The sequence below is a fragment of the Microtus ochrogaster genome, chromosome 4 (assembly GCF_000317375.1).
Source record: "Microtus ochrogaster isolate Prairie Vole_2 chromosome 4, MicOch1.0, whole genome shotgun sequence".
Classification (NCBI taxonomy): Eukaryota; Metazoa; Chordata; class Mammalia; order Rodentia; family Cricetidae; genus Microtus; species Microtus ochrogaster.
This window is the reverse complement of record NC_022011.1, coordinates 82,963,739-82,983,282: the sequence shown is the minus strand read 5'-3', so window position 1 is coordinate 82,983,282 and position 19,544 is coordinate 82,963,739. Positions and strand designations below refer to the sequence as shown.

Below are 19,544 nucleotides of genomic sequence, written 5' to 3'. Positions count from 1 at the left end.
GACCAGGCTGGTCTCGAACTCACAGAGATCCGCCTGCCTCTGCCTCCCGAGTGCTGGGATTAAAGGCGTGCGCCACCACGCCCGGCCTTTATTTTGCTTTTTTAAAGATTTATTTAATTTTATTTTGTTATGAGTGTTTTGCCTGAAGGTGCAGACATACAATGTGTTTGCAGATCTGTGGGGGCCAGCAGAGGGAGTTGGATCCCTGGAACTGGAGTTACAGACTCTTCTGAGCTGGCCTGGGGGATCTAGGAATCCAACCAAGTCAGGACCTTTGGAGGAGCAGAAAGTGATATCTCCGGCCTCCTTAATTGATTTTATTGAAGATGTATTCATAAACTGTGTTTTCTCCACTAAAGGGAAAAAAGTAAACAACTTAGCAGTCATAGTAAATGTCAAATATGTTGCTCTTATGAGAAGTACGAATTCCAGAATAAAATATATCTAAGCAAAGTAGACTTGCAAAGCTATAGACCAGGAGGCCTGTGGGACTTGCTGGATTCACTTGCTGGAAAGGGGTAGGATCCACTTTCACCAAAGATTTTTAAATTTTTACCTTTTGTTTTGTAATTTTAAACTTAATTCAGTTTTATGAAAATAAATAAGATTATATATAAAAGGGTTTGTACAAATACATCCAGTTGGTGCTCATAAATATCAGCTATAATTTTTATAATCATTACTGTAAGAAAGTCTACATTTGCTGAAGGATGGTTGAATTACATGCAGCATTTAAAATAACTTAAGGAAACCACTTGCTGTACATGAAACATACAAGAAACTTGTGTGATTAAAGACAAACCATGATTTCTTTACAAATAAATCAATACGCCTACCCATTTTGAAGAAACATTGTTCTGCAGTGTTTAAAGCTATATGGACATATATGCTATCAAGAAAGTGGTCTTTAAATTTTTTAAAAATGACTTATTTTTATATACATTGGTGTTTTACCTGCATATATGTCTGTGTGAGTATGTCAGATCTCCTGGAACTAATTACAGGCAGGTATGAGCCATGTGGGTGCTGGGAATTGAACCCAGGTCCTCTGGAAGAACAGTCAGTGCTCTTAACCACTGAGCCATCTCTCCTGATATCTGTTTCTGACGCTGGCAGATGATCACCACAGCGGTCACCCTGTTCTGCAGCATTCTGATAGCTGGCGTGTCACTCATGTGCATGAACCGTACCACCCAAGCTGGTCACTATGAAGGTTTCGGCCAATCTCAGGACCACAAGCCAGCAGAGCCTGAAAGCACTGCGTTTGAGGAGAGCCCAGCACCAACAAATGAGCCAGAACTCTTCCCAGCTTCTCTCCCAGAAACAAGTAAGACGTGTGTGTGTGTGTGTGTGTGTGTGTGTGTGTGTGTGTGTGTGTGTGTGTGTGTGTGTGTGTGTGTGTGTGTGTGTGTGTGTATGTGATTTTATTTTTGATTTTTCAAGACAGGGTTTCACTATAGCCCTGTACTGTCCTGGAACTCGCTTTGTAGACCAGGCTGTCCTCGAACTCACAGAGATCTGCCTGCCTCTGCCTCCTGAGTGCTGGGATTAAAGGCCTGCGCCTCCACTGTCCAGCCTCCCTACATATACTTTAAAACAAACAAACAAGCAAAAACTGTCACTTGTATTCTAGATGTTTTCGTTCAATGTAAATTCACTACGCCACTCTGAATACTATAGGTATTTGTCGATCGAACAACTTGATTAACTCATTAGAACTTCATTCTCCTAAGCACTTCATCCATCAATCTGAGGTTAATGTTTTGCTGACTTTTGAGACTTCCGAGAGAAGCTGGTTAGTTGGCTGTTTGCTTGGCTGTTTTGAAACAGGGTCTTACTCTGTATCCATGGCTGGCCTCACACTGTTGGTCCTCCTGCCTCAGCCTTCTGAGCCACTCTGCCAGTTTTCAGTGCTGGGGATTGAACCCAGAACCTCGCACACACTCTGTACGTCCCCAGCTTTGACCTGAGAATTTTGGAAGAAGCCAAAGGGAAGGAAGGTCCATCCTCAGAAACTAAACACTTGTATTTCCTGCTTTGGCAGCATTTCACTGGGCAAGGGCCATCAGTAAAATAAATGTTAAGGAGAGACCTAACTGAGTTTAAGGTTAAATCATAGAATTTATCTGTCTACAAACTATATAGCCCACAAATCAAGTCAGACTTAACACCTGATTTTTGTACAGTTTCTCAGTTCAGATTTTTTTTTCACATTTTTAGAAGATTGAAGTGGCTTTTTTAAAAAAATGATTTTAAAGTTCTATGAAACTTGAATTTCCCATGCACAGTGTTGTGGATCACAGCTACAATCATTCACATACGTGTCGTCAGTGGCTGTGTTCGTCCTGGAATGGCAGGGCTGAATTCATTGCCACAGAGCCTAAACGGCTTTTATGAAAAATGCTTGGTTATTTCATCTTACAGCTTGTAGGTCATCAGCTTCCAATCACCTCAGCATCCGGTCGAGCTTATGTGAAATGGCTCAACTAACTCTCCCCAGGGAGCTTTGACTACATCAGGCTCCTGCTGCAGTACAGGCCAAGACTCTCAAGTCCCTCTAATGCCGGATGGTTCCTGCTTCACCCCCGTTCTTCCGCCTCTTCCTGTCTACACTACCAGACTCTCCATGCCTTGCCCCAGACTGGCATGCATACCATCCCACCTCTCTTCTGCTTTTGCTGCCAAGCCCTTCAACCTGGGCTCACTGACAATTTGTGATGACATCATCAGAATTTTATTCTTTCAAGTTTCTTGACCGTGTTCCTTTTAAAATTGAAGTTCAGTGACGCCTTTGCTAAAATATTAGACTCTGCTTTCCACAAGCCCAGGATAGGCCTCAGATCCCACCTGCCCTCCTCCCTTCCTCACTGTCTGTTATACTGCAGTCATACTTTAAACCAGTCTGCTTTGCGGCAGCCCCGGGAGATCACCACCGTCAGGCAGCCTGCTGTGTCTTCCTCCTTGAATGTTTAAATGGCTGCTACAAGGGTAGCATCTCTAGGAAGCACCGAGCAAGGGACGTGAGACCCTTGGGAGACTTCCGCATTCACCTTTCACCTGACTCTTAGAAACAGCAAAAAACTGAGCCATAGGCTTTAATCCCTCTTGATACCATCCACAGCAAGAAAGCTAGTTTGAATCAATGTTATCAACAGGACAGCTGTCTGCTTTGTCCACAAGAAACCCGAAGTATTTATGCTTTTGTCTCCTTTTTTACAACCCTAATTTCACTGCTGTTTTTTGTTTTGTTTTGTTTTTGTGGGGCTGAAATTGAACCCAGGGCCTCATGAACGCTCGGGGAGAGCTCTCCCCTTGCACTGTATCCACAGCCTCCTCCCTCATCTCGCTTTTTGATAACTGCTGTTGTTCATTTGGCCCAGAAGCCTGTAAACACCATTCTGACTTGTCTTTTAGCCTTAGTTCCTAGTGAGGTATCAGACTTACCATACATACTTAGTAATATTATTTTTATATGGAATATAGTTGGGGGGGTGCCATGATTCTCTGATACTATCACAGAGAGTGCTTGAGTCAAATACTTACTTAGTCCCTGTTTACACATGTTGCTAAGGAAAAAGGTCTGGTTACGTTTCTCTCTTAAATCCTGCTTTCTTCTGCTTTACTAGAAGTGAAAGTACATGCCACCTCAGACGGCCACCCTGGCCTCTTCTCTAGTTTGGTAACTCAACATAGTTACTCTACCTCTGTCCCTTGTTGCACATTTGTTAGAGGCCTAGGACTTTTGTGTTATAAATACTGTGAAATTCTGATCACATTTTATTATGTGGTCAAGAGTTCAGCTAATATGGCTGGAGAGATGGCTCAGTAGTTAAGAACACTTATTACTCTCACAGTGGGCCTAGATTCAGTCCCCAGTGCCCACATTGTGGCTCACATTCCAGGTCCAGGGGATCAGATGCCCCCTTGAGCACCAGGCACACACATGGTGCACATACACACATGTAGGTAAAACACTCGTGTACACAAAACAGAAATATATAAATCTTAAAAATAAATAAACCAGCCAGGCGGTTGTGGTGCATGCTTTTAATCCCAGCACTCTGGAGGTAGAGGCAGGCAGATCTCTGTGTGTTAGATGCCAGCCTGGTCTACAAGAGCTAGTTCCAGGACAGGCACCAAAGCTACAGAGAAACCCTGTCTCGAAACACCAAATAAATAATCTTGAAAATAAATAAAAACAGTTTGTTTAACAATAAATGTTTGTCTAATAAAGAGAAAGCTGACAGCCACTGATGAACACTTATGTTTGAGGAAGAAACTGCCAAGTAATTTTTCCCAGAGGCCATAATTGCTTATTTCTATGCACATCTGTGCGCATGCAGGTGCTCATTCCCAGGAGCTATGTTATTTGAATGTTCTGGCCTCACATGGTTCCTTAATTTTTATGTCTTTTTATGTAATTTTATTATTTAAATTTTCATATTTCCGAAGAGAACTAGACAAGATAATTTATTTTCTGTTATTCTGTGGTTCTGTTTTTAACCTTGAGGTGGCATTATTACCTTAAAATTAAAAAGACATTTGTAATGGTTTATAGATAATAGCTTTTGTACTTTGAAATCCTTTCATTTTTAAGAATGTCACCTAAGAACTTAAGTACATTATCAAGGAGAGGTTAAGTCTAAGTATTACTCATATCCTAGCATGTACATTTTAATAGTTTATCACTGAAGTTATTCTTCTATTCATTTTGCAATCCATATCAGGAAGTCCCATGCCTATATAACTGTAAAAAATATTTAAAGGTCACTGTGTGCAGTTACCCGAGGAAATAAACATTTAAATAAACAAATATATAAATAAACAGCACAGAGGAAAATTACAGCTATGCAGCATGGCTCACTGTGGCTTGGGTAGAGCATCCTACCTATAAACCAGCTGGAGGCTCAGCCGTGTGTGCTTGTAAAGAAAAAGGTAGAGCTGCTTCAGCCGAATCTTCCAGACTTGTGAGATAGAAGGGCTTGGAAGAAGGGACTGCTGAGATGAGCCTAGAAGAGGATTCTATAGCCATGTCCAGACGGGGCTTCCGGGAAGAAGGGGATGCCTGTTGTCCAATAGCTGGGGCAGGCAGCTAGCTAATCCAAGTCACAGGCAAGCAGGCTCATGTAGGCCACATTTCTCCCTGTCTCATCGAGTGAGGGGACTCTACGGGAGCTGATCACTTGTCTGACCCCGTTTACTGCTCACCACTGTATAGGCACATGTAGATACGGGCCCAAACAGAAAACGTTTTCACGGAGACATCCTGAGTGGCTCGGGCATGGTTGGCATCGTTTGTGTGTTTCTTCTGTGGTTGGGCTCTACCTTCATAGACTGTTTCCTCTGTTTAGGTTGCTGCTCTTGCTCCTTGGGAAATGGAGACTTACGCTGTCCATCAATAGAGCCAGTAACAGACACAAGTGCCAGTGGGCCTATGTCTTCTTCCTTCGAGAAAAGTAAGTGCCCTGGGACTATACATGACTTGAGAATATGTTTCCAATAAGACGGGAGAAAGTGATAATAAGATCATGATGATAGAAATAGAACACTCGTTTAAAAAATAAAATTCTTAAAGATAGTATTAAAATAGATTTCCCAATAAATTGAACCCACATGCCTGAGGGTATACTTGCCCAACATCATGAAACGCTAGGTTGGTACTTGCCTAACATCATGAAACGCTAGGTTCAATCCTGAATACTTTTCAAAATAAAAAACAAAGGTTAATTGAAGTGGGAAATTCATGAAACACTGAACTTTGGCCTTTTTTCTTCTTCTAAAAGCTGAGACTGTTCCCCCTAGCTCTGTTCTCTAGAATCAGGACTAATTAATTAGTTGAGCTCTTTCATGAAATGTAAGAGGTAATAGGACATTTATTTCATGCTTTGTCAGATTAGGGCACAATAGAGTCTTTGTGGCTTTAGCACAGATAAAACTTTATTAGTTCAGCCTTTAAAAGTATATGTAAACTATATGAAGAATGTCTAAATTATGTCATTATTTATTATATAACATAAATTTTGTAGACGGAAACCTTGTTAAGTGTGTGGTAGGAACTGCCACACGCTGCTTCTACATCCTCAGAGAGACTCTCCAACATAACGTGAGGGCCTTCTCCAGGGTCGCTGACAGTTCCATCCCGCATCTTAACCGAGCTTGCTTCTGTGCTGTCCCTCTTGGGACGTCACCATGAAATAATTACACCTGTGCTCACTGTTTTGCAGCGGACCACTGTGTGAGTCGCTGTGACCTCCAGAGCTGCATCCTAGCCCAGGAGGAAGAGCAGTACCTGCAGACTGGAGACCCACAACTGACTCGCCACGTCCTGCTGTGTTTGCTTCTCATCATCGGCCTGTTTGCTGTAATGGCTTCTTCTGCTTCTAGCTGGGCTTGTTTCTTTAAATATTTGCCTTCTCTCAGAGGAACCTCATTGCTACTTTGCAGAAGTATGGTGGCTAGGTCATTTGAATTTTAACATTTAGCTCGATTGCTGGGCGGTGGTGGCGCATGCCTTTAATCCCAGCACTCGGGAGGCAGAGGCAGGGGGATCTCTGTGAGTTCGAGACCAGCCTGGTCTACAAGAGCTAGTTCCAGGACAGGCTCCAAAACCACAGAGAAAGCCTGTATCGAAAAACAAAAACAAAAACAAAAACAAAAACCAAAACAAAACAAAACATTTAGCTCGATGTTTGAGGCACAAGGATGAGGGACAAGGAATGGGTCGCTCGCTCTGTTGCCCAGTCGCCCAGCCGGTCTGTTCTCCGTACAGACTTTTGTGCTCTTGAACCCAGAGTTTGTCAGTGATGTATGCAAGACCACTTACTCCTGAAAGTGGACAGATAGTTAAATTATCTCTCTAAAGATATTTTTCAAATAAACTGTGAAAAATAATTTCCCGGGGCTAGAGAGATGGCTCAGCAGTTAAGAGCACTTGCTGCCCTTGTAGAGAACAAAAGCTGCTCAGCGGCTCCAACCACTGGGGATCTGACGCCCTCTCCTGGCCTCTGTGGGCACCAGGCAAACACATACACAGGAAAACACTCAGGCTTCGATGTTGCTTTTTTTTTCACCCCTATCTAACGAGGCTACTTGACTGAAGTGTTCAAAGCCATTGTTTTAAATTACCTTCCAGTAACCACAGAAAAGCAACATCATAATTTATTCAATAAAGAATAAAGAGCACTTCTTTATGAATTGTTCATAATTTTTCAAAATGCCCTGATAAACACTTCCAGGCATTGTCTTCTCTACTGGTAGATTCCCGAAGTTGAGCAGTCCGCACCAAAGTCTAGAAGCACTTCGGTGACACAGGTGCACTCTACTGATCCTTTTCCAAAGGGGTCGTGTGTATTCATATATTCATAGAGGCCTCGGGATGCGATTCATTATTGAAGGATTCCCAGTGTTATGATTTATAAGCTCAGTACTTTACTGTGTACATTTCTTTAACTACAGAAGGGCTTTTATTTGTTGCCCTCATTTGTGTGTTATCAGTTGTTCCACTTAATCCCTCAAGGATGCCTCCCTAGAGATGGGAGAGGGGCCAACAGCCTCTGCCGCCTTTCTGCACTTGGATGCTCGCAACATTTAACGGCCATCCAAGAGCAAAAGTCGAAAAATAAGACCTGCTGCCAAGAACTGGTGCTTAGTGATATAATTGTTTTATTGTGTCAAGCTAATTTTAAAATCCATGCTGTGTAGGCTAGTCGGCAGTCCTGATACATTATGTAAGCTCCTGTATTATGGCTCCTGTCTTCCTGCTGCGGATTTGTTCAGAATAGACAGTTTGAATGGCATCTGTCAAGAGGAGAGGTGGAAACCTCCTGTTGGAAAGACAAGTGTAGATTCTCTCGGTGTTTTTCTCCTTTAATCTTTTTTCCCCTAATTATCAGCTAGAGAAGTTATCATAGCGTGTGCTGGATGGAGAGAAATGATTCTCGTGCTTAATTTTGAAGTACCTGTCTCTTCCCTTTACAGAATCTCTCTAGCTGTTTGTGGTGGCTGTTCAACCACGAGACGGGGCGACTCTATGTTGAACTGCAGTTTTTCTGTGCCGTGTTTAACTTCGGCCAGGTATTTATTTACTGAGCACTGAGGGGGCTCTGTTTTCTTGGGTGAGTGGATGGGGGGATGCAGACGTTGTTTTCTTTTCTATCCAAAGGGTTCCGTTTGTTTATCAGCTGCTGGTGTGTATGACAGCTGACAGCTGCCGCCTGTCTCCCGGTAGAGATGAATTAGGATATTGGTTGAAGTCATCAGAATGTACGCTGAGTGTTTCAATCAGAAATACCAAAGACTTTTTTTTTTTTTGCTTTGGCATTGAGATGAAGAATAATGATTTAAGTAGGAACAAGATGTCCCCAAATTCTTCTTAAACTTCTCATAATCTTCATAACTCACTTGGAAAATAGCAGGCTTCTCTGAGCCTTTTAGTTTGGCCACTACTGCTTTTGGAATGGCAGGCACTTAAATCAGTATTTCAAAAATCATGTGACAAAATAAATACATTTTAGCAGACACAGTAGTAGCCTTCCTCTAGCGTCTACCATGTACCAACCCTTGTTAAGGATTTCATGTTCATTATGTCATGTAAACACTAAAATGCCTATACAATAGATACTATCATTTCCCTCTCAGCTTACTTTTAAAATTGATATTTAATGTCTGGCATCTTGAAGGCTCTGGGTTTAATCCCTAGCACTGGAACAAAAAAGGGCTATTTAAGGAAAAATAACATTTTAAATTCTGGCAAATATCTGCAAAAAAAAAATTTCATCTTTTCATCCACCCGCTTTGCTTGCCACTTCCTTTTGAAGGTGCTGGAGATTGAATTTTCTCTTATACATGCTAGGCGAACCAGTTACATGTGGTACATGTAACTACACTGAACTTTATCCCCAACTCAAACCCTTACTTTTTGATGAGAGAATATTCGTGCATAAACTGAATGTCAATTTGAAAAATGCCTGTGTTGGAAATCACCACCTATTAAATTTGAAAGATTTTGCCATATTAGGTAGTTAGAGCTTTGTGAGTTTCTGCTCCTACATGGTTTTGCCTTCCACTCGAAGAGTTTCCTGTTTGTTTTGACATTGTTATTGGAAGAAAACCAGCAAAGTATTAAGAAACACATTATGTAATCGTCCATTAGGGACAAACATGGGCGCCCAGAGCCATTTGATACCAGTCTCACTTTGTGATACTATTTAAGAGCTGACATTATCCAACTATAGAATTCTGGGCTGTAAATCCACAGCCCCCCTCAGCATTTTGAACTCAGAAAGCCCACTCCAGACTGAGCCACTCTAGGACGGGAACCAAGCAAGCTCCGTTGCACAGGGCTTTTTCCAGAACTGTGGCAGGAATGTGCTCCACACTCTGCCTACACAGCTTCTGTCTCAAGTGGCTCAAAAGCAGGAGACAGAGTGTCATTCCAGTCCTGTCCCCTTTCAGGACTTGATGTAGTGAGATGCTCCCTTCTGACTCTTTGTAGCTTAAGACAATCAAGTCCTTCATGTAATATTTTGTGTTTAAAATGTTCTCATTATGTGTATGTCTGTCATCCAGGGTGTCTGGGGAAGATGGGGTGTGTGCGCGTGAGTGCGGTGGCCTGTGGAGGCTGGAAGAGGGCGTCAGATCCTCCAGAACTCAGTCACACTCAGCATGTGTGCTGGGACCGCGCTCAGCTTTTCCAGAAGGCCGCTGTGTCCACCCCACCTCTGGGCCCACCTGTAACAGTGCCTGAAAGCCCATGCTTGCAATGCATAAGTCTTTGGGGACCTTTTCTATCTACAACATAATACTAACTGTATTACAATTAGATATTACAGCCCATGTTAGTTAAATTTATGAAGTTTCAACAAAAAAAATAGTAAGTAGTTAGGCACACACGGAGAGATTTTTCTTTTCAGAAAGGGGGAAACCAAAACATGTAGCTTCAGGGAGCTGTCATGCAAATGCAGTACTTCAGCACTGGCTTTTAGCACCCATCATAATTACTAGGACAGAATGATTGGGAAGAGGCAACAAGCAGGGTGTCAGGTGTGGCTGCAGGCACTGAACTTAAGTCTGCTTTGTATGCAGAATTTAAAATGTTGCTCTAATCACTATCAGCTGCTTCCCCGTGCACTAAATGTCTTCATTTCTGTCTTAAGGTTTTGTGGTTGAATTCAAACAGAATAACTGTTTTCTCCCCTAGGGATTTATTTCCTTCGGAATCTTTGGGTTGGATAAACATTTAATCATCCTACCTTTCAAAAGAAGGTAAATTCAGTTTTGAAATAGTCCTATGTACCTAAAGGTGATGACAAAGTCATTCTATTAAAATATCGATACCTTTATACTTTTATATCTGCTAAGAAACCACTAATACCACACAAAGGTAATCTGTGGAATCACATGTTTGTTGCAAATAATTGCAGAGAAAGTATTAGAAGTATTACAAATCCAGCAATGTAATTTGTATTTTAATAAGAACTGATGGGCTCTAACTTTTACCTGCGCTATTAACTACACACAGTTAAAGGAAACTTGGCAGGGGAGTAGTAGGTGGTGTGCTCCCCGTCAGAGTCTACGTCTGACTGTTTTTGTCCTTGACAGTGGGCTTTCTCTTTTTTTAAATCTGAGAGTTTACAGAGAATTCAAGGATTCTCTCAACTTTGGGGGTTTTGTCAGCTTCCAGGAAGGTTTCTCGTAACTAAGATCAAGGTTTCTTTGTGAAGAATAACAAGGTAAAAGTTTCAACAGAGGGTGGGAAGAGAGGCAGGGGAAATGTTTGTTCTTCATGTGCTCTTGGGAAAATTCATAGATGCTAGCAGTGCTAAAGGGATCCAACCTACCTGCTCTGTAAGACAGCATCTGCCCCTTCTCCATCACCATCATCATTGTCGTCATTAAGCTGTCATTGCTAAGGGTCATAATCATTTCTAAAAGAAAAGTATAGCAGAAAAGTCACTGACCTTAGTTGCCAGCTTCATAATGCCGGCCAAGTCAATTGTCAACAGTTGCATTGCCTGGATAGACAGAAAGGACTGCTTTATACCCCAGATCCTGGCATTTGTTTCTGTGCTACTAATGTTGGAAATGGTGCAATAAAATGCGTAATCCATAAGTTACCTTGGTTCGTTTAGTTTTGGTTTTAGTTTCTGAGGCAGTCTGAGACATCTGGCTTGGTTTCTAAGTTATGTCTGTGCTTCAAAAAGGTCAAACACAGAATGAACGTCTTAGGAGAAACTGAAGTGGGTCAAACTCGTCTGAAGAGAGTATGAAGTGGGTCACTCCTCACCCCAGCCTGCTCAAAGAGCAGATGCAGGACAAGGGCATTTCTGGTGCAGAGATGAATGCCATCTGGGTGTTGATAGCAGAGCTTTGGTGACTGGTTTGGAATCGCCCCTTGGTGAGACAGGTTGGATCTTCCCACGCTTGTTTTCTTTCCCTAAGAAACAGCCTGCTTAAATTTTGCTTTTCAGGCTTGAATTCCTGTGGACCAATAAGGAAGCAGCAGAAAACAGAGAGTCCCCTGTTTCTGAAGAAATCAAAATGACCTGTCAGCAGTTTGTCCATTACCACCGTGACCTGTGCATCCGAAACATCGTCAGAGAGAGGAGGTAAGCCGGTGCAGGCTTCAGAAGCATAGACAACAGGTTGTTAACATCAGGGTCTCACAAGTTAATTGTTGTGGGTGAGTTTATAGTGTAAGGAATAAGATATAAAAATGGCATATCATTTTTATTTTTATGTTTCATGTCGGGCAGCTTCTCCGGTGTAATGAACATTCTCTTCATGTTGGCCACTAGTGTCTCTCATAACGCAGTGGAAAACGCTAGATTTAGAAGGGATTTTTCTATTCTCATCTCCTAATGCTAATGTCACTTCATATTACTAACGATGCTGTCAAGAGAATGAAGTAAAATTCCTGCCTCTTAATTTATTCTCTGATATTTATTTCACCTCCAGTCGTGGCATTTTATTTAGTCCCCTAATCCCGAAGGTCCAGAATATGCTGCAGCTGGAAACTATAAACTGAATAATCAAATGTAACAGCGCTGATAGTTTTAGTTGTCGTGACAGAGGAAGTAAAAAAAAGCAAAAAATAAGGAACCTAGCACCTTCAGGTGCATGTCTAAAAGTGTGGAGGTTAGTATTCAGGATGGCTCGTTTCTCAGCACTGTGCCACCCTGTTCAACCTGGCTCAGCAGTTGAAAGCCCTTGTCCTTTCAGAGACCCAGCTAAATCCCCAGCATCCAGTGGTGGCTGAGGACCCTTCTGTCACTCCAGTTTCAGGGGATCTGACTCCCTCTTCTGGCCTCTTTGGGCACCAGGCACACACGTGGTGCACAGACATACATGCAGACAAAACACTCACATACGTAAAATAATAAACCGTGGAGGAAAGAGCTTACTTTGATGGCCCAGTGTCTGTGATGAGCCTTGCCCATTCACTGACAATGATAAACTGGAGAAAAGTGACTTTTCTACCTTGGAAGGCTGAGCACAGCTTCAGGATACTGCGGATAGTCTGAACAGTTTTAACACTGCTCTAAAACTTTCTTATAAGAAAACTCGCAGGATCTGCCAGGTTACTGTGCTTGCCAACTGCCAGGAAGCAGAACTCCTAGCATTTGCTGAGCTACCAGGTCCCAGATGGCTGAATGGGCACCAGCTGGTAGGAACCAGCTGATTCCTGCTCCTTTCCAGGATCTGCAGCCTGTCCCAGTCACATTCTCTGACACGCTGTTCTGTCGCATAGGCTCTGTGACAGCTGCCTGGTCACCGCAGTCGAGAAACAGACACCTCCAGCTAGTGCCTGGGACAGAAAGTACACCTCTGCATTAAAAAGACCCAGACAGTGACTCCAACATTGATAGTTTAGATATTTGAGAAAAATTCTGTTATTAACTTTTTCCTCATTCTTACATGTGAAACTTTGTATGTACGGGTAAAATGCTTTGAAGTCTTTGACACCTATTTGTCATTTCATCTTGTTCTTCACCCCCTACTTCCTGTTGTCAAGCACTCTAGACTTCACAGCTTGATTGACGCTTGTGGAGCTTCTTGCTGTCTAGTGCACATTTGTAGGAAAATGTTCGTAATTCATGTAATTGGTTCTCTTGTTTTGCATTTCTTTCCCTTTATCTGCTCATACTTAAGCAATCCACATTTGCATTAGGAAGACAAATATTAAACAGTCCAGAAGCAAATAAAAATCAAAGCACGTTTTCTAAAGAAGCTTGATTTTTATTATCTTATGACTGTGCGCGTGTGTGCATGCCTGTGTGTGTGTGTGTGTGTGTGTGTGTGTGCTAAATACAGGTGAAACCTCCATTCACATAGAAAAAAATTTTAAGACTATTGTCAAAAGTTGTTTTACTGTACACTGCTCAATATAGTATCCACATACCTTACATAGCTGTTTACATTCTTGAAAATTAAAGTTTTCACAAAAAACAGGCAAACTTTTGTTTGGGGGCTAGGAATATGGCTCAGTAGATAATGTGCTTATCTCACAAGCACGAAGACTGGATCTGGGATCCCCAGAGTCCACACAGAAGCTGGGCAGGAGTGGCGGCCTGTGCGGTGGCCCTGCCTGTAATCCCAGCAGTAGGTAGACAGTGGCAGGGGATCAGTCTGGGGCCACTGGCAAACTAACCAGCTGGACTGGGTGAGCTCCAGGTTCAGTAAGAGACCCTGCCTGCATAAATAAAATAAGGAGGAATCAAAGCCACCCAGTCAAATTCAGGCTTCCGCATGTATGTGTCCCCCCCCACACAGTACATTCAAACATGCATAAACACAGGGACGAGCCACACACACACATGTACCCCCCTCCAGAAAGAACTTCTCTCAGGCCATACACTTATCTGTGCCATTGTAAGAGGTGTTTGTTTTCACAAACATTACTGGCTCATTTTATCTTTCACCAGGGCCAGGAAGGGTAGCGGCTCTGTAGCGTTTAGAACACTTCCGTTTCTGTCATGCTCCTAACTGTCATGCTGTCCGTCCTCACTTCCTTTTGGTTTTCCTTTGCTCGTCTTCCGTCCGCAGCGCTGATACCAGAGTCACAGAACATACGGCTGAATCATTCCTTTGACACACAGGTGTGGTGCAAAGTCCTCTGCCGGGACCTTCTGTGGCTGTGACCTGGTGAACTGGCTAATTGAAGTGGGCCTTGCCTCTGACCGCGGTGAGGCTGTGATCTACGGAGACAGACTGGTGCAGGGGGGCGTCATCCAACACATCACCAACGAATACGAGTTCCGCGATGAGTATTTGTTTTACAGATTTCTTCAGAAGAATCCTGAACAGAGTCCTCCTGCTGTGACCGTAAGCACCCCCCAACAGGAAAGCTATAAAGAAATCGGCCACTCATCTCCAGCTTCACTTTCCCCTAAGACTTAAATTACAAAGGCAAGAACCCCACTTGGACTCGTACCCTCTAGTCTCACACCTGGGACTTTTAGCTGTGGGATCTGGGACAGGTTACCTTCCTGAGCCTCTGTCATCTCTCCTGTAAGTGGCAAATGCATCCCTACCCTGTCCTGACATGCTATGACCTCATGTGCCGGGAAAAGCACATAGGAAACCTGCCAGAGAAAGCCTGGAGTCAGTCGTTCTGATAATGGGTGTGATGATCGCTATGGGCACCACTGTTCCAATACTTTAAAATCTTCTCCTTCTGCAAATGTTCGCTATAATTTCAAAGTCAGTATTCAACTGGCTGTTATTTTTAAATTGCCAAATTTGGCAGGTTTGCTGCTCTAAAAATGAACCTTAAGACAACTTTACATTTATTGATAACACTTCCCCCAAACAGATTTTTATTTGTTCTAGTAAGAGCTTTTATTTTTCTTTCTACTTCTTTGACAAATACTACCCATTTGGAACTTAAAACTACTGTTTTGATTTTAAGATAAGACCTCATGAAGTCAGGCTGGCCTCAAATTCCCTACGTCACCAAGGATGGCTTTGAACTCCTGATCTTCCTGCCTCTGCCTCCTGAGTTCAGGCCTCTTGGTGTGTGCACCATGCCTGGCTAATCCCACTATTTTTTAAAGTAATTTTTAAATTTAGTTTTGATAAAATACCAATTTTAAAGCTTTGTCTTTTCTTGTCTTTTATCTAAAGTACTAATATGTGCCAATAAGAGAAGAGTAAGAACATTAATATTATCTCTATAATCTTTCAAGCTAAAGTTTTAAGCAATTGGAGCATTTTGATTTAAATGTTATCAAAAGTATTGCCATAATGCATACTACTTCTGGGACTTTCAGAGTATCCTGTTGTAGAAGGAAAATCCGTTTTATTCCCTGAACTGAAAAAGTGTAGTCAGAAATTTAAAATTCTAGCATCTTACCTTTAGTCTTTAATGTGTCCCTGTCTAAAAACACCAGGTGTTGCTTAGTCCACTAGGCCTTTAAAAAAAAATGAAATGAATGAGATAGCCCACAGGCAAGAGGAAGCCTTCCTTACAGTGAGATAGCCCACAGGTAAGAGGAAGTCTTCCTTATAGTAAGAGTAAGTGCTAGATCAAGGCAGCACACTCAGCATCCGTTAAGGCCTCGGTTCAGGTTCACAGATCACCTGTGCCGCACCCACGAGAGGGAAGGGCTCTGGTCTCTTCACCCTTAGAAGGGCAAATCCCATTTTGACACCTCTTCTCTCAGGAGACACTCTCCTCCAGGTCCCCACGCCAGAACATAACACCTTCAGATAAAGCTTTACCTTCAGATAATTTGCACAGTCTTTGAACAACTACTTGATTAATAGATAGCAGTGATGGTTTAACTTATTTTAAACGTTATTTATCTCATAGTGTTTCATATACAAGAGCCACCTAGAAAATTATTTATGGGGTTAGTGCCCTGACCCTTTTAATGTAGCAAATGCATAATTAAAAAAAAACTTGCATGGAAGCCTACTGTATTTAAAAAGAAATGATACTGAGTTATGTTATGATCATGGAAATAGGATGTTTTAGGCAGAAAAACATCACTCTAAAACTTAGGGGGATAAAAGACATGGCCAACTGTAACTCCCCACGCCTAGGAGTGTGTGGAAACATCTGCTCCAGCAGCCTCTGTGACACCAGACAGAATTCCACACACCTGCAAGCAACTCGAATTCAAGTGCAGGAGTCTGTTTTGTTTGTGAGCGAACCGCATTAAGTCTGCTCCTTTGTTTGCACAGATGGTGGGATCGGAAACATTATTTTCCATGGGAGGCTCTAAAAGAAAACCATAGGTCAGAGTGATTTGCTGTTTCAGATGACGGAGGCCTTCAAGGGATGTTTCTAGGACTAATTCTAGGATTAAACATAAGCTAATTTTATTAGATGAACATATTTGTATGTTCCCTTCTCACTGACAGCATGTTTATCAATAAAATACTTATTTTAACTGGAACTGTCAACATCTCTTCCTTGGATGATCCAAATAATGCTGACCATACCACCCAAGTCTTGTCTGTAAATTCTCGGAGCTTTCTGGAGTGAGTTTCCTGGGACTGTCTCATGACCTTCTGGCTCTGCAGAGTTTGGAGCAAGCAGGCTGTCAGTAGACATCTTTATAAGTGGTCAGGTGATGAGTGACACCGGAAGCAGAGTCCAAGATCATAGGGTGCTCTCCAGGAAAAGGTGGCCTTTACATTTCTGCAGTTGTTTATCAAGACAGGGTCTCTCTGTGCAGCCCTGACTGTCCTGGAACTTGCTCTGTAGATCAGGCTGGCCTCGAACTCACAGTTCCCACTGCCTCAGCCTCCTGAGTGCTGGGATTAAAGGTGTGGGCCAACATTGCAAAAGTATTTTGTAAAATTCTGTTTAGAATTAGTCAGGTGGTGGTGGCACATGCCTTTAATTCCAACACTCAGGAGGCAGAGTCAGGCAGATCTCTTGAGTTCGAGTCCAGCCTGGGCTACAGTGAGTTCCAAGACAACCAAGGCTACACAGAGAAACTCTGTCTCAAAAAACCCAGCCAACCAATACTTTTACAAAGAGAAACTCTGCTTCCAAACTTTCACTCTGTATAATTATTTTTAAGGAAATGTATTAGAGATTAATATATACGCTTATATTTTCATCAAAGATCAAATAAGCCAATTTTATGTAAAATAACTAAGTTTATTTTTACTCTTACAACAGATGAAATTTAAGAAAATACTAAAATTTCTAATATACACAAGGCATTAATTACCAACATGAGCGCTCACATCTCAAATATCCTGTTGTATATACACAATAACAATCTCTATACAACAATTCACATAGCCTTATAATCCTTGAATTTTTCTAGGGTTCAAACTTATGAGGCTACCTAGTTATACAGATAAATAACTTTACATTTCTGTAGGAAGGTCTGTATACATTCTTTTCACCAGTATTTGAATGTTCCTTTAATAAATATTATATAATACCAAAGCATCCAAACATAACAATGGGCCTTCATAGAACTTTTTCTGTGAAATAATTAAATGTATGATTAATTTGGATTAATTTAAATGTATGATTAATATAGTTAATGTATAATTAATTAATATAATCCTAAGAAGCTCATTTGCCAGCAAGCTCTAAGGATGAAGAGAACTACTCACGGAAATGGGAGGAGCAAGCAGAAGGTGCAGCCACGGGGCAGGAATGCGCAACAGGGCACATGTAAGGACCTGAAAGACCACCATCGTTGGAACAAAAATCAATAGCAAACGTGCAGTAATATATAAAAAGGGCAGGCATGTTAAGGATTGGGGCTTTACCCTAAGAACAACGAACTTCAAGAGTTTTAGACTTGAGCGGTTAAGAGTTGCTTGTTGTTCTTGCAGAGGACCTGGGTTTGGTCCCTAGCACCCACACGGTGGCTCACAGCCATCTGAAACTCCAGTTGCAGAGAATCTCATACCGTCTGATGACACCAGGCATGTGCCTGGTACACAGACATACATGGAACAAAACACTCATACATATAAAGTAAAAATTTAAAGGCTAAGAAAAAGGGTAGACTCCCAAGTAAAATAAGTAAATCAGAAGCATCTGATTATAGAATGGGCCAAGACCCAGACACCCCATCAAATGTACAAATGGAAATAAGCATTTGAAATGTAACTCAGCGTCATATACCATTTGGAATTACAAATTCAACTGAAAAAGGAAGTACAAGGTCATAGGACCAATCCCTGTTACCTAAATAAGTGAAAAACTGTACACTTATTAGAATGACCAAATTCCCACACACTGACAACTGGCTGGAACAGGGACGATGGGCTCGAGGGGGCGGAAATGGCAGCATCTGGAAGACAGCGTGGCGGTTCCTCACTCACACCGTAGGCTCTGCAGTCACCTCGGCCCTAACCTGAATGGCTGAACACTCAGAACTGTACAGCCACTTGCACACTTCACTCTCAATTGCCCAAGTCTGGAAACAACCAAGATGCCCTTCAGTGGTGACACACCCACAGAAAGGCAGATTCCACGCTCAGAAGAAATGAGCTAGGACAGCAGAGGCATGGAGAAAGCTGTGTTGAAGGAGCCAATCTGAAAAGACTAATGCCTGTAAGACTCCAACTGCACAGGATTCTGAGAAAAGGAAAACTTTCCAGAGAACAAAAAGACAGTTCTGAGGGGATGCGGCATTAGACTTAAGACAGTTTTCTAATTTTTCTAAGGCTGGTTATTATTTGCCTAAAGCACAAAAACTCATTTGACATACTTTCCATTGCTTTTTTTTTTTTTCCTTAATAAGAAGCTCTGAGCTTTCTTAACTGAGAAAATGACTGAAGGGCACTATAGAATATAATAAACATAGCCTATGTATCATGTTAACGTTTTGTGTTTTTTGCAACTGAATACTAATTACTGTGACTTTAACAGTCAGAATATCACTTAGTATTATGAAGAAAAGATCAGATCTCCTTAAAGTACCTTTGTATCATTTATCAGGGCAATGGGGAAGATTTTTGACCACGTATATATCATTAAGAGCTAATATTTGACTGATAAATTTTAATTTCATCTTTTACACATTGAGAAAAAAGATTAACAGTTTTATCCACATCAAGATGTTTGCTTTGGAGAACTGATTCCATCTCCTCAAACACTTCTTTTTCCAGCTTCCTCATGTTGTCCAGCATTGTCTTGCTTTTTTCCTAATTAAAATGATAAAAGTAAATACACATACACAAATCTAACAAAATTCCAATCCTCTGACAAGGTTTATTTATTCTGGTTTCTACTTGTTTGGCTATTTTTCTATTCTGTAGACACAAAAGTAATAAAAAAAAAGAAGAAGAAGAAAAAGAAGAAAAAGAATGGTTTTCTTTGGGAAAAAAATCATTGCTCCAGGTTCAGGTATCTATTTGTGTGCATTTGTGTACGTGTGTGTGTGTGTGTGTGTGTGTATGTGTGTACGTGTGTGTATGTGTATGTATGTGTGTATGTGTGTGTGTACGCGTGTGTATGTGTATGTATGTGTGTATGTGTATGTATGTGTGTATGTGTGTGTATGTGTGTGTGTGTATGTGTGTGTGTACGTGTGTGTATGTGTATGTATGTGTGTACGTGT

At 41.7% G+C, this 19,544-nt stretch overlaps 2 protein-coding genes across 4 annotated transcripts in view; one reads left to right on the top strand and one right to left on the bottom strand.

Annotated features, from left to right (window-relative positions):
- Gpr155 (G protein-coupled receptor 155) overlaps positions 1–16,415 on the top strand; it is a 40,028-nt gene extending 23,613 nt beyond the window's left edge. The window contains exons 11-17 of one of the 2 annotated variants that reach the window (XM_005346578.3): positions 1,117–1,327; positions 5,352–5,456; positions 6,225–6,361; positions 7,978–8,073; positions 10,199–10,263; positions 11,469–11,606; positions 14,097–16,415. In XM_005346578.3, coding sequence (XP_005346635.1) covers positions 1,117–1,327; positions 5,352–5,456; positions 6,225–6,361; positions 7,978–8,073; positions 10,199–10,263; positions 11,469–11,606; positions 14,097–14,397 — 1,053 coding nt within the window. In that variant the 3' untranslated portion in view covers positions 14,398–16,415. Of the gene's footprint in view, positions 1–1,116; positions 1,328–5,351; positions 5,457–6,224; positions 6,362–7,977; positions 8,074–10,198; positions 10,264–11,468; positions 11,607–14,043 lie in introns of both variants that reach the window. The other variant, XM_026778677.1, reaches the window with a different exon arrangement.
- A 713-nt stretch (positions 16,416–17,128) lies between these two features.
- The window catches only part of Scrn3 (secernin 3), a 23,610-nt gene continuing 21,194 nt past the window's right edge, over positions 17,129–19,544 (bottom strand). The window contains exon 8 of one of the 2 annotated variants that reach the window (XM_005346576.3): positions 17,129–19,128. In XM_005346576.3, coding sequence (XP_005346633.1) covers positions 18,958–19,128 — 171 coding nt within the window. In that variant the 3' untranslated portion in view covers positions 17,129–18,957. The remainder of the gene's footprint in view (positions 19,129–19,544) is intronic. The other variant, XM_026778592.1, reaches the window with a different exon arrangement.